This window comes from Takifugu rubripes, chromosome 8 (assembly GCF_901000725.2).
Source record: "Takifugu rubripes chromosome 8, fTakRub1.2, whole genome shotgun sequence".
NCBI classification, from domain to species: domain Eukaryota; kingdom Metazoa; phylum Chordata; class Actinopteri; order Tetraodontiformes; family Tetraodontidae; genus Takifugu; species Takifugu rubripes.
Genome location: NC_042292.1, coordinates 8,585,077 through 8,599,561, shown reverse-complemented (window position 1 = coordinate 8,599,561; position 14,485 = coordinate 8,585,077). Strand labels below are relative to the sequence as shown.

At 43.5% G+C, this 14,485-nt stretch overlaps 4 protein-coding genes across 5 annotated transcripts; 3 read left to right on the top strand and 1 right to left on the bottom strand.

The window, feature by feature from the left end:
• Positions 1-302: 302 nt before the first annotated feature.
• On the bottom strand, positions 303-3,835 carry setdb2 (SET domain bifurcated histone lysine methyltransferase 2). Its single transcript, XM_003966621.3, has 11 exons — positions 3,400-3,835; positions 3,104-3,217; positions 2,918-3,013; positions 2,524-2,681; positions 2,197-2,454; positions 1,771-2,099; positions 1,500-1,669; positions 1,205-1,425; positions 865-1,068; positions 666-754; positions 303-584 (listed from the first exon to the last, which is right to left on the bottom strand). Exons 1-11 carry the CDS (start codon positions 3,437-3,439, stop codon positions 431-433), a joined length of 1,833 nt encoding a protein of 610 aa, XP_003966670.3. The 5' UTR covers positions 3,440-3,835; the 3' UTR covers positions 303-430.
• Positions 3,836-4,044: 209 nt separating this feature from the next.
• Positions 4,045-7,041, top strand: LOC105416783 (uncharacterized). 2 transcript variants are annotated; one of them, XM_011606314.2, is made up of 9 exons: positions 4,045-4,409; positions 4,692-4,876; positions 4,953-5,075; positions 5,413-5,645; positions 5,717-5,854; positions 5,949-6,136; positions 6,213-6,292; positions 6,367-6,450; positions 6,719-7,041. In XM_011606314.2, exons 2-9 carry the CDS (start codon positions 4,699-4,701, stop codon positions 6,862-6,864), a joined length of 1,170 nt encoding a protein of 389 aa, XP_011604616.1. In that variant the 5' UTR covers positions 4,045-4,409; positions 4,692-4,698; the 3' UTR covers positions 6,865-7,041. The 2 variants fall into 2 exon arrangements, with proteins under 2 accessions (XP_011604616.1, XP_011604615.1); XM_011606313.2 differs by having other exon boundaries at positions 4,045-4,425.
• A 436-nt stretch (positions 7,042-7,477) lies between these two features.
• Positions 7,478-10,317, top strand: f7l (coagulation factor VII, like). The gene is given in 8 exon segments (NM_001032610.1): positions 7,478-7,565; positions 8,203-8,373; positions 8,449-8,469; positions 8,556-8,669; positions 8,758-8,898; positions 9,034-9,122; positions 9,524-9,644; positions 9,770-10,317. Coding segments are annotated over 8 exon segments (1,293 nt in total).
• A 560-nt stretch (positions 10,318-10,877) lies between these two features.
• On the top strand, positions 10,878-14,093 carry LOC446072 (coagulation factor VII precursor). The gene is given in 8 exon segments (NM_001032691.1): positions 10,878-10,938; positions 11,458-11,621; positions 11,706-11,730; positions 11,907-12,020; positions 12,613-12,759; positions 13,062-13,174; positions 13,255-13,375; positions 13,513-14,093. Coding segments are annotated over 8 exon segments (1,326 nt in total).
• The last annotated feature ends 392 nt before the right edge of the window (positions 14,094-14,485 follow it).

Below are 14,485 nucleotides of genomic sequence, written 5' to 3'. Positions count from 1 at the left end.
ACATTTACTTTTTAAGTAATTTTTGGCCTGCATTAAGTTTTTGGGTGACACATTTACGACAAGTTTATTTTCATCAGAAGCAATTGAGTGACACTAACAGCTGCACGAAGACTTTTTGATTTAAAAGTCATCAGTCTGCTTCAGTTCTTTTGATGCACCATCCGCTCAATATGGCAGGTTCCTGGGGTCAGATGACAGATAGGTGTCTGGCAAAATGCTAAAGGCTAAGAATGCTAAAGCAGAACTTCGGCATCAGTGAGAGACTGTTGGCTTGTATCTGGTCAAGATTGTTGAAAACAATCAACACGTACAAAAATAGGATTTATTTGACAAACAGAAAACATGAATTTGATCATTCTCAACAAGGCTTACTTCAGAAAAACTATGACTTTGTTGTTGTTCAGTGTCTGAATGTTTGATGAAGACGACGTTACTGTGCCTCAGCTTCACACATCTCACACAGCTTTTCCTCAATGGCAAAGTGTCCAGTACAATCTCTAGACCCGCAAAGGCAAGGCACCTCCTGTTTCCGCTTGACATGGGTGGAGTAATCCCAGGTAAGCTCGGTGCCAGCCTTCACAACTCTGACACAGATAGAAAAGATAGAAATCAGGTTCCGATGAACAAAAAAAATCCAAAAAAACTGTCATCTCTGTCTTTCTTACCTGCTGGTGAAGAAGGCGATGACGGGGAAGGCCAGGTCATGGGAGTCTGTGAAGACGTTCTGGAGGAAGAGGTTCGGCTTGCAGCTGTGCTGCAGGGAGCAGAAGCGGAGTCCAAATCAAACGTCATTTAACCTCTATCACGTTTTATAAACGACACAAAGCCGTTTTGGTCTAACCTAATATATCCGCTTCAACTTACGTTAAAAAAGCGGCCGACGTTCCCTTCTTTGCTGGCATCCACAATGATGGTGTCCACATCTGTCAAGACTCTCTTTAAAGACTTCATGTTTTTTTTCTCCATTTCGCTACCGTTGGATCTGCAGACAGACCTCTGATCTGACGTGGGCTCATCCGACATAGCTGCTAAAGTAGCAGCAGGCTGCTGGCCCCCAGGTGGCCCCTTCTGAGAGACAACAAATAAGACTGGTGTTTTTTTTTTATTCACACAAGATGATGATGGCTAAAGACCAAAGCAGGTCTACACCAGACATTAGCATGCTAACACCTCGAGGAGACTTGAACCAGAACTAGACCCTGACCTTGTCTCTGTCCTGCGGTGTTTTGGCGTCAGCAGGTCTCTGGATCACTGGGACGTGCAGAGGAGGCGACGAGCCTTCCATCACAGCACTTTTGCCATCCTCCTGCGAGGGGACCAGCCACTCTGTAACTACCTGTACTTCATCATCAGAGGGGAGTTCTATCCTCGGCAGCTTCGGGGACGGGGGTGTGATGGAACTTTGGGCCCTTTGCAGGATCACACCTGGAAACATTTAACCACACTGGTCAATATATTTCCAGCCATCACTTCCTCACATGACGCAGACACCAGCTCACCTGCATATGTGCACACAAACATCCCGCGGTCCAGGTCATCACGGCAGCGCACGCCCCAGCCACAGTTGTCAGTCTGGAAGACCTGAAGACGTAGCCTGATCCCTCTCTGGACCAGACGGTTCTGACAGCGAGCTCGGTCACAGCCGCACCACGGTCCACACTCATACACACTGTGAACATATGTCAGAGTGAACAGTGTCGCTCTATCAGCAACCTGGGATCTGTCTGGCTCCAAGTCTTCATTCTGATGGGCAATAAAATTATCTCTCACCCCGATGAGATGGGTTCTTCCAGCCTTTGGTGGCTGTAATGGCGCCCCTCCTTCGTCATGGCAACACAGGCGCACTGCTTTGCGTCGCTGCAGCCATCAACACAGTCGCAACAGGTGCTGAATAATTTCAGACTGCGGCTTAGGAAGCAGCCGTGCGGCCATCGGTCTTTCCTGTAGCGAAAGTTGGGTGGTTTTGCACCACCTTCACCCAGACACAGCTCCACAGGTGTCGGCTCGATGCCGCGGCTCAAGTCAAGCTCTGGCAACTGGTGCCTGTCTGACGGGGGTGGGTCCAACTGAATGAATGGGTTATAGGTGAAGAAGTCAACCTGCAGCAGAAAAAAAGTCAAAAATATTTTAACAATCACTTCTGAGGCCTTTTTCACTTTTATAAAGTTTTCTGCGATTCTGCTGTTTTTGTAGCACCTGCAGGATGTCATAACTCTCTGTGTCCAACAGGAAAGACATCACATCGTCATAGTTACGGAGACTCAGGCCACAGGGTGTTTTGTAAATGACGTCCCCATCCAACGAATCCTCCGAGTCCTCCAACTCTGCCCCCTCAGTGAGTGGCAGTCTGGCGGTCAGCCTCTTAAAGCCGCAGAGCAACGGAATCTTTAGTGGGTTCTGACCCCAAAACAGTGGCACAGACTGAGGCATGATGGGTACTGTGGTCAAGCAAGCCTGGAGGGGAAGAGCAGTCAGAGTTGCTTTTGTATTTTGAGTGTGTGTTTGTGTGTGTGTGTGTGTTACCTTGCTGCAAGTGTGGGGCCTGTAATGCAACTGAACAGGTGTTAGAGGAGGCAGAAGGTCACCAGGGGAAGCTGCAGCACTAAAGTCTCTATTTGGGGAGAAGGCAGCAGGGGAGGAGCAGGGGCTGGATAAAGAGTCCTCAGGCACCATAAGTTCACCTAGACATGACAATATCTTGTTGTGAATCTCTGTGAATGTATATGCCTATATAGCTATATATAGCTCTCTCTCTCTCTCTCTCTCTGTGTGTATATATATATATATATAGCTGTCATGTAAACATGATTTAAAAGTGAAAGGTTTCCTGTTTTCTTTGAAAGTTAAATTGGATGTGTAAGGATTAAATGCTTCACCTCCTGAAGCAGGCAAATTTGCATTTTCAATTTGAGGTTACCTGAACCGATGACCACCTGAACCACAGAAGAGTCCCGATTTAAACCGGACGCTGAACAGTTCAAAGCCTCCAGCAGCTTTAAGCCCTGAACATATTCTGGTGGACAAACAGGAAGACTTGTTAATCACAACAGGAAGTTGGTCACACATTCTGATTATAACATGGAATAATGGCAAAAAGTCCAACCTCGATCTGTGGCTGTGTTTTTCTTCAGAACCCTTTTCAGATTACCCAGATACCCAAATACAACATGAAACACGTCATCAATATCCTCCTTCTTCCAAAATGCTTTGGCTCGCTCTGAAAGAGCATTGTTTAGATCACTGTTCTTAATAAAAGGACATATCACGAGTTTCAAATGAGGCAATATTTGCCGTACTCATTGAACATTTTGATCCTATATACACGGCAATGAATGGCAATGTGTCTGCTGTGTAAATAAAAATGGATTACTTTGTTTTTATCAAAATGTGACTGCTTACCAACATCTTCTGGATCTAAAGAGTCTTCTTCCATCTCCATCGAAGACGTTAGCTTGCTAGCTTAATAAATAGCCAAGTAATAGCCTACTAACTTTTGCTGCAGAAAACCTGTTGTACTAAATGTTAGGCCTGATATTAACGCGAATAACCTGAAACTTAATTTGAAAGTCTGATAATAAGAACAAATAGGAATGTGCCATCTGGGATGAGGTTAACGCTAGTTTTAATTAATTCCTTTTAGCAAGTAATTGATGAGAAAACTATGCTATCACATTAAAACACGAACCTTTGTATAATGATTTTTCAACACTTTCTAAAACCTTATTTACAAATAATACATGTAATATTAGGCTGCCATCTCTTTCCATGGGACCAAAACCAACATAGTTTTTTGCCTTAAGGCGGCCACCGTAGCATTACAAACTCTTCCCTGAGCTTGGACTTTTAGGCAGATTTGCTACCAATCGAATTGTTTTATTTTTCCCATTTCCCATCGTATTAAATCATAACTTTATTCCAAGTGCTATTTTTAGACAAGATAACTGTCATTCAAGAAATATTTGAATAGTTAAATTTCTGATGACACGAGACTTGGAATGCTGTCTGAAAGACGTACTTTGGGGTGAAGAATTATCCCAAGGATTTGTAATTGATGCACGTCGGACACCGTATGCGAAGATAACCCGCAACAAAAACATAACATAAAAATAATCCTAATGTACACAAATTGTACATGTTTTGTTTTCTTTATGCGAAAAACATTATAAATGTATTTGTGACGCACACACGGTCTACAGTCAGACGTTACAAAAGCACGGCACCACGAACACTTAATAATGTAACCCCGACGCTTGCCTGAGTCACTTCCTGTAGTTTTGTAACGCTAAATTTATGTAAGTTAAAATGTGGAATAATTTAAGAAACGACAGCTCATCCGGAGTAAGAGCGTGGAGGAGAATTTAAACAAATTTACAGCTTGCAAGGCACTTGTCAGGGTTTTTTATTCACAGGTGAGTTACAGAACAGGTGAGTACAAATATGTGTTGGACTGCAGTTACGTTGTGCAATAAGAGAAAATTACCAGTGGTTAAAATGAAACCAGAATTGAAATTCTATTTCATTTGAAGGAAAAGAAGCAGGTCATATCGGCAAAAATGTGTCAATATTTTTAAATAATGAAATCCATTTTGAAAGTTTTTCTAGTTTTTTTAGTTTTATCTTCTAGGTTTAGTGTTATGTAATGGTTATGACAGGGAGACTCTCCCCCCCCCTTCTTACTTTAACATTGATAGGGCTCAGATGAGGCGGTCTGTCAGCGAGGCCTTCTGGGCGATGTGTGCCGCAGACTCGATGTCCATGCCAGTGCACTGGTACTACAACATCGATGACATCAAGAGGGACTTTGGCGGCTGGATATCAGGCTTCAACTCCCCCCGAGACAGACACCCATCCAGTATCCTCACCCTCTCCAACACCAGTAGGTAACAGGCTGTGACAGGTTTAAAGAGAGATGACAAGAGAATAAATGAATTATGCAAGTTTTTATTTTCCAGCTGGTAGCGGTCGCACAGCCTGGTCCACTGAACCAAAACGTCCTGATGTGGTTGGTAATATAATCCTCCATGATAAACTGGACCTGTGGAAAGCATCTACTGGCTCTGTACACTATCATCAAGGTCTGAATATGACATAAACCTGATAAAAATAAAACATTTTTTTCATCAAAAAATGACTAAATCGCTGGGAAAAACACTGAGGTTAAGAAACAGTTGTCAAAGAAACAGCTGCCCAAAATCCAATTCCTGTTTATTATCCCCAGCTTTTAAGTTTTCCTCTACGTTAGCATGTTAAAGCCTCACATCGTTCCAAACATGACATGTGTGTTATGTTTGTGATCACCTCATTTTTATGTGTTTATATGATGCTAATCTAATTTATAAGTCAGGGTTCATTGGCTGTTCAATAATGTAACTTCCAGAGTGTGTTTCATCCAGCTGCCGTCTTCATTCTCAGGTCTTCAGGCTGGTGAAAACACCCTAAATGTCCTCTGCGCTCTGCGGGCTGCTCAGACTCTCGTCTCCGGCCGCTTCACTGATTTCTCCCAGCCGGACGCTCAAGCCGCTGTGCTGTCAAACTACGTCGATTTTCTGACAACACCCGGGACACACAACGATACCTATGCTGAATCCTTCCACCGCTCGTTCTTTGCCGACTGGCAGGACACAAGTCCGTCCTCCCCCGGTCAGGTAAAAGAGGCTCCCCTGTTGGCACAGTCAAGTTCTGTGTTTCCATAAAAAATCCCTTCTGTCATTTTAAGGTCCTGAAGTTTGCAGAAAAACGTTCCAGGCAGAAGTTGAGCTCCTCTCACCCTGACAGCCAGCTGGATGCCATCGGATGCCTGACCACCATCCTCCCTTTTATTCTGTTGTCGGCCTCAGCCAATGAGGAACAAGCTGTGTGTGTCCTGTGATCTGAACCCATCATTACCAGCTCTTTGCTTATTTTTATTAGTGGATGCCATGGTGATCTTTGACCTCATGCTCATGCAGGTGTCTTCAGCTGTGGAGTTTGTGAAGCTCACTCACCCCCACCCAAATGTTCCAGAGTATGTAGAGCTTTACAGCCGGGCACTGCACGCCGTACTGGGTGGAGCCAGTGTTCGCCAGCAGGCCGAGCACGCTCTGAGGAGGCTGCACGTCTGGGATGTCTGCCAGAGTTACAGCCGCAGGGCAGCCAGGTACGACCAGGTTGAGCCCCTCATCACAACAGCAGCCTTTAGGGTCTTCAACTCATCCTCAAATTGTGTGTTTCAGATTTGCAGTTTCCTCAGAGAAGCGGCTGAAGGTTCATCAGAGCGCTGTGAGCTACCTCGGTCTGGCCTGCTACACCAAAGGTTCTGATCAATGCCAGAGCGTTCTGATTAACCTGCGAAAGGTGTTAACAAAATGAGATGTTGTGGATCCACAGGAGCACTATCAAGCTTGTTTTACCTTGCCTATGAGTTTCATGACAACCCCCGAGAAGGAATTCTGACCAACACCAACTGTGGAGGTTTGTACACAAGGAAACAAACAGGAATAGACTTTGAAAACATACATCATTGATATAAAAACAGGTTCATTTTGACCTTCTTCAGTAAAAGATCACACCTTTGCTAGCGGTGCAAATTAAAATGCTACAGTAGTTTAACTTAACTCTTAATATGGTCTGGTCTTGGTCTACCTTCATACTCCAGGCTACTCCCAGGGGTTGTCTGAATTCACTTCAGGAGTGTCCGTTTTTATCCATATTTGCACTTTCCTGCCTTTGTTCATCACAGGTGAGAATTGTAACCGTGGCGCAGCGCTGGGGGCCCTGCTAGGGGCCGGTGGCTCTTACAGTGAAGCTTTCATACCGCAGGAGTGGAAGGATAATCTGAGGGATGCCCAGGAAATCCTCCCTGACGTCCTTCAGGAGATGCAGTAAAGAGCAACAGCGACTCCCCGAGGAGAGGAGGAGAACTACATTTGGAGAATTCCCTTAAAATCTGTGGTTCTCACCAGCTGTCACTTTAAAGATAAATGCAATTATTTAAAAAAATGATTTTTGCCTTTGATTATTGTATTGATGTGTATTTAATTTAATAAACAATGAACACGCAGATTTCCAGATATTATTTTAGAATCATTTGAAAAAAAATGTTTTTTTAATCAAAGTGAGAAATTCACCAAACAACATAACTAACTTTACCATATTGGCAAAATATTTATCATCGCAGCGATCAACTTAATCAGGATCTTGAGTTTCAGGTTCATAGGCTGAGAAACTCAACAAAATTTAGCAAAGTTCTGACTGGCGCACACATGAGTGACATCACAGTTCTCCACCTAGTCTAATGAAAAACAGAAAACCTGAATCTGCCCTCATAAAAACAGACTTAACTGTCAAAATCTGTCCCTTTTGCAGAGAACTGGCACCAGTGCTTGTAGCATTATTGTGTAGCACCACTAACGTGCGCCTGTGTCGATGTGTTTGTAACAGAGTAGAAGAGTTTTGTGTATTTTTAGTGTTTTTGACCTTTGATCAGTACAGAACAAACATGGCATCTTTCAGTAGAGGAACGAAGCGTCTCTTCTTCATAAAACTCTTCATCATTACCGTCCCAGTATGCTCTGGGTTTCCGGAAGGTCAGTATTTTCTTCTCTTTGTACTGCCCTATTAAAAAATTGTATTGACTTACATATTTCTGTCTGCTGAGCAGTTAACTTTTAAAACAACATGCAAACAATTTGTTAGCATAGCTATACTAATAGAAAAGTAGGTACAGGCTATTTTCCAGGGGATTATCTTAGTCTTACATACTGAAAATTGTAGTTTTCCATAAGTACTGGCTAAGAGTGCCATTCAAAAACGCCATCTGGTGGCCAATCCTGATATAAGAAAATGTTGGAAATCACTGAGAGACCTCACCGATACTTACAATCATCGGGAAAAAAACAAAAATTAGGCTGGGATATTGTTTGTGCTCTTGTGCTGATGAGTAGGATATAAAGTGATGATGTTGATGATGATGATGATGATGATGATGATGATGATGATGATAGCACCCTCTCAGCGAGGAGGGTGTGATATCACAGTTTCAACACTGCCACCTAGAGGGCTAATCTAAACCATCACATCGCTGCCAGCTGTGTCCTGGTAAACTCATCAATAATCTGTGGATTCAATTACAAATAATGTCGACAAAAAATGGTGACACAATGTCGAGTCACTCTTACTCAGCATGTGATTGACGTCATTATTCTCTGTTATTTTGAAATAAAGCGGGAGTTTTTATGGAAAAACCCGAGGCCAACGTCTTCCTGCATCGCACTCGACGGGCTAATTTCCTGTTTGAGGAGTTAAAGGCCGGCAACCTCGAGCGGGAGTGTATAGAGGAGAAATGTTCCTACGAAGAGGCCAAGGAGATCTTTGCTTTGCCGCAGCAGCTGGAAAGTCCAAGCCAAGCTGTACAATTTATAACTGTCACATCTTTTCACTGACTTGTTTTCTTTTGACCCCTTTAGGAAGCATTTTGGAGGACGTACACAGGTAACTTATCCAATTAACATTAACATTAACAACAATATGTGATGGTCACCTGCGTTGATAAATTCTGGGATGCTTCCTGTTTGCAGCTGTGGATCAGTGCAAGTTATCTCCGTGTAAGAACGGAGCGACTTGCACTCGCCGATTTGAAACCTATGCCTGCAAATGTGCAAATGGTTTCCATGGACACAACTGTGACAAGGGTGTGTTGACATCTCTGGCACTGTCATCAAAGGAGAAAGAATAAAGAAATCGCTTTGTTGTGATAGCTCTGTGTCGGCCCCTTCGCAGTACGTCTGACCTCCAACGGTTGCCGCTACAGAAACGGGGGTTGCGAACATTTTTGCAGAGAGTTTCCAGATCGCTCTTACGTATGTTTCTGTGCTCCTGGATACAGACTGGACAAGGACAACAGCACCTGCCTCCCTCAAGGTAAATGAAGAAGATAGCAACAGAGCAGTGATTTTTGAAAAGTTATGCAAAAAGCAGAGAACATGAATCCATTATGTCAGTACTCTTCCAACACTGAACCAAACTGCAGCTTGTTTGTTCATCTTTCCGGCTCAGTTAAGGTTCCCTGTGGAAGGCTTCAGATCCTCTTCAGCCCCAGGGTCATTAATGGACTGATCTGCCCCAAAGGACACTGTCCCTGGCAGGTAAATTCTAAGCTAATGAACAGAATAAGAAAAACTTTGGAACTGAAGATGTCCAAGATGTACAGCATTGGAAGCAATGCTTTAATTCAACGTAGGGTCGATTGCCTGTAAATCTGTGTTGTTTCATCAAACTGACTCATCAGAAATAATATCCAACCTCTTTTATAAAAAAGTTGTGTTGAGGTGATAGAAATTGATCCACCAATAGATGACATGACCCTTATTGCTCAAGCTGCTGGAGTTGCATAAACCGTTGCTGGGAAATGGAATGTTTTTGTACAACCTCCTTTTCATTGCAATGATGATATTATCCCAGATAAGAAGAAGGGATTTCCGTCCAGATGTCTCACATGTGTGACTGAGACTGAGTTTAAACTTTGTCATGCTAACTTCCCATCCAGGCTATGCTAAGTGAAAATAACATCTATACCTGTGGTGCAATCATCCTGTCGGAGCAGTGGGTCTTGACTGCAGCTCACTGTGTTTGGAGAAAACCAGCTCATCTCTTCAACGTTACCGTAGGTAAGACACTAATGGTCTTCACCCATTCAATGGCTTATCAGATATTCCTCTTCATCATATGACCGTTCCTTTAAAATGTAACTTCAATGACAGCAGAACATCCTTTTCAAATGTTTCCTCTGAAGGTGAACATGATCGTGAAATATTTGAGAAGACTGAGCAGCATCGGCGAGTGATCAAAGTGTTGATCCACCCCGGCTATAACAAGACCAGCTCCGACAAAGATCTAGCCATGCTGAAGCTTCATCGCCCAGTAAAACTGGGGCTTTATGTGGTTCCCATTTGCCTTCCTGCACAGAACAGCACCATCAGCCGAACGCTGGCGAACATCCGTCAATCCACGGTATCTGGTTGGGGCCGCCTGTCACGCTTTGGTCCCCCAGCAACAATCCTACAGAGGTTGACGCTACCAAGGGTCCCCCTGCAGGAGTGCCGCCTCCACACCAAGCTCAACATCACCAGGAACATGCTGTGTGCTGGGCTGAAGACTGGCGGAAGAGACGCCTGTGAAGGCGACAGTGGCGGCCCCCTGGTCACGTACTACAAGAAAACCTGGTTCCTGACAGGTGTGGTGAGCTGGGGCAAAGGGTGCGCAAATGAAAACCTGTACGGTGTTTACGTCAGAGTCACCAACTTCCTGGACTGGATTGGGAACATCATTGCCACCAATTAAAATTGTTTGAGATGGAAATTGTCAACCAAAACACTGAATTTAACAATTGTATTTGAAAAGTAGAGTAGAAACACAACTGTGTCATCTGCATAGAGGTGAAATGAGGACACATGTAGTTTAAATGGTCTTTAATATTAGCAGGCCAAGAAATGAAATGAAACCTTATCAGAACAGATTTCTGTTTCTTCTGTTTATTCAAGTCAATAATGTAACTCATCTTTTCTCACATTTAATAAATATTTTAATTTAAAAGTGATCTGATTTCTTTCAGACAAAAAGAGCATCTTGTGTAACACCATTCGTGTTCATATTTAAATTTGACTTAGAGTTAAATTTGGGTTTTTGAGCATAAATGCAGATGTTAGCCTCTGAGTAGCTGATATATAATTCACTTTAGCTTAAGAATCCAAATATTTAGCTACAAATTTCAGAAAAACAAATGTTTGCATGTAGGCCGCATGATTTCTACTCATGATCACGTGATCAGCAGAGTGGACAGTAAGAGACTTTGCACCATTGTGTCCACAAAGAAGAACAACGTGCAACCTTCTGATGAAACTATGCGGCTGAGAGTCTTCTTCACCCTCGTCTTCACCTTCACACATTGTCGGGCAGCATCAGGTGAGGACTGACGTGACACAGATGTAAATTCCAAGTTATTTTAGTTTATACCACAAAACCTGTGATTTGTTGGAGTTAAAAGAGCCACAGTGCTAACACACATATGACAGTAAGCTACTCCTTCTGGAGTTGTACAACCAAAACTGATTTTTTAAAGAGAATAGCCCGAAGGTTTGTACTTCTGTCCACCCTTAAACATTCATTAATTAAGTTTTCTATTTTTCACAAATGTGCACCAAAAAATGATTACTAAACTGCTGTTAGCATTAGCTAATACAAACATAAGAAATGGCGTTTGTAAACAGACCTTTGTTTAAAAAATAAATTGCCTTAAATTAGTTTTCGCTCCGGTTGAAGGGTCCAAGAGGAGGATTTGGGACTGATGTAACAGGACAAGATGGAACCTCAAAGTTCTGTTGATTTAGAATTGGCACTACAACTAGTTAGTCTGTTCCAGATATGGATGCTGAATCTCTGCCGAACCCTGAATCTCTGGTGAACTCATTTTTGGTTTTGTAGTGTTTCTGGATGCAGATAAAGCTCATGATGTCCTGGTCCGAACTCGGAGGTATAACAGCGGCTGGCTGGAGGAGCTCCAGAAGGGTGACCTGAAGCGAGAGTGCCTGGAAGAAATCTGTTCCTATGAGGAAGCTCGAGAGGTGTTTGAGCACACTAAAACCACGGTAGACCCCCCCCCCCCCCACTTTTCTTATCATTGACAGTAAAATAAAATATACATTCTAAATGATACCTCTGTATTTCCTCAGGATGAATTCTGGAAAATCTACAATCGTGAGTAGCCAAACATTTGGCTCTGGAATTTTTTTTGATAAAAATCAACCAAATATTTTGCTGCTAAGTTATGCAAGACACAAATGTAGGTTGCATAGCTCAAACTTTAACAAATTATATACTTTTCAAGAGGTATCTACCTGAATCTGATGATTATTATGTTCATCATTTTTTAGGACCAAATAGCTGCAAATCCAACCCTTGTCTTAACGGGGGGAGCTGCTCTGCTGAGGGTTCGTCCTACACCTGCTTCTGCCTACCAGAGTTTAGCGGGGTCGACTGTGAACTGGGTGAGTACATCTGAGAAATGCTGCTAAAAGAAGTTAACTCTACAGAACATAATAACAGCCTTTGATGGCACACTCAGAATGGTGTGGAAGATATCCACTTCATTCATATTTATACTGTTCGTAGAAGGTAGATACAATAGAGCTCACTGGCAGTTTTACTGAAGAGGCTGACGCTGCGCTCACAACCCCTTTGTTCCTCTATTGGCCATGAACTGTTAGGTTTGGGTATTTCCAGGACCCGAAAACAGGCAAAAAGCAGGCAGTTTTACCATCCAGAAACAACAACTCTCCGACCCTGGCAGGCAGGCGCTCCATCCTTAAAAAGGTTGCCTTAGGTAGATTGCCGACTGGAGCGTCTTCCTGCAGCACCAGCTGTAGCAAATTATCAGCTCCTCCACGCCCCCCTGTAAGAAACAAGCAGCACACAACCCGGAACCCTGGACCCCAACATGAACAACGGGATACAAATAATAGTTCACAGAGAGTTGAGGTCTTTCCACCATTTTTCAAATGTTCTTGATTCCCTGATGGAAGCTTGCGACACAGTTGGTATGACCTCAGTCTGTGTTTCAATTATGTTGTTGTTGCTCAGAATATCAGACTGTTCCGGACACGTGTCTGCTGGAGAACGGAGGCTGTGAACATTTCTGTCATGAAAATAGTGCAGGACAAAGAGGAAACTGTTCGTGCGCAGATGGGTATGACCTGGATGTTGATGGCTTGAGCTGCAAAGCAAAAGGTGGGAGAGTAATTTCACCAATTCTTACACTATATATGTAAAAGTTGTAAGATAAATATCTGTATTCAAACGTGAAACAGACTTTCTGGACTCCTCTGTTGTGGTAAACTTGTGGAAAACCAAATTGTAAGACAATGGTCTTAATTGAAACGGAAACGGAATACTGGGTGAAGGCGGTCCTCTGCCAACTGGATTGTGGCACTCCTAGGATCAGATTGTCAGAACAACCGATCCTCCAACAGGTGGACACCGATACAGTACACTGTAAGGAACTATTAAGTTTCTTTCTTTCTTGTTTTCAGAGTCAGTGGCATGTGGCATGGTCTTGTCCACGCAGTTTGAGCACAATCAGCTTAACCCTCGTGCTCGAATTGTTGGGGGAAATGAGTGTCCCAAAGGTGAATGTCCCTGGCAGGTAAACAGAGTCCAGTCCTGTCATCAGATCCCGTGGTTTCTGGAACAGACCCCTCTGACAATACAGTTATTTGTTTGTAGGTTTTGCTGGTGTATAAAGGTAAAGGTTTTTGTGGAGGAGTGATCTATAAACCCACCTGGATCCTGACAGCCTCTCACTGTATGGCGGACATTGATGTTCAATTCTTGAAGGTGGTCGCAGGTATACATTTCAGATCCTGAGCCACAGATACTTGACAGACCCTCCTTCCGTTGTGGTCAAAAAAACCTGCATGCAAAACATTTACCCTTTCGAAGAAACATCATAAATCACCTTTTGCATCTTTTACTGTTTGTCAGGGGAACACAACACGGAGGTGGACGAGGGCACAGAACAGATCATCCAGGTCTCTGAGATCATCATGCACGAAAAGTACGTGCCGAGGACTGCTGACAACGACATTGCCCTTCTCCACCTGGCTGTGCCCATCACCTACACAACGTACGCCATCCCAGTCTGCCTGCCTACGCGTCCTCTGGCAGAACGTGAGCTGTGGGCGGTCAGCCTACACACAGTGAGCGGCTGGGGCAGGAGGAGTGAAAACGGGCCCACCTCGCACCTCCTGCGGCAGCTGAAAGTCCCACGGATTCGGACACAGCAGTGTATAGAGGAGAGCGGTGTGGTCCTCACCCAAAACATGTTTTGTGCTGGGTACATGGAGGGCAGACAGGACTCGTGTAAAGGTGACAGTGGTGGACCCTTGGTGACAAAGTACAAGAAGACCGTCTTCTTGCTGGGGATTGTCAGCTGGGGTAAGGGCTGTGCCCGACCAGGAAACTACGGCATCTACACCCGAGTGGCCAACTACCTGGAGTGGATACACAACAGGACGGCAACTGTCAACCAGCCAACAAATAACACGGAAAATTTCACAACCTGAGGACCCAAGAGCACAGCAAATTACCGGTAATGTAAATGTCCTTTTCTTGGAAAAGAAAAATCTTTGATGACACCCTTCCACTAGACTATTGTACTATACTATGACTCACATGTCTACTATGACTCGAACCACTTTTAGAGGGCGCACTTCCACCTGGGTAAAACTAGCAACTACGATAATTATTTTTGTGTCAACTCATAATTGAATAAAAGTTTGAGAAAAAAGTTTACTGTCTACATTTTTGACAATTTACGCACTCAAATGTTACATGCAGATTAAGCATTATTAAAAAGGTAAGACTAAGTATCTAAGCAAAGGTCCTAAATCTATATATTGATCATTGATTCATAATTTGCAAAGATGTCAAATACTGAATGAAAGCATAAATATGA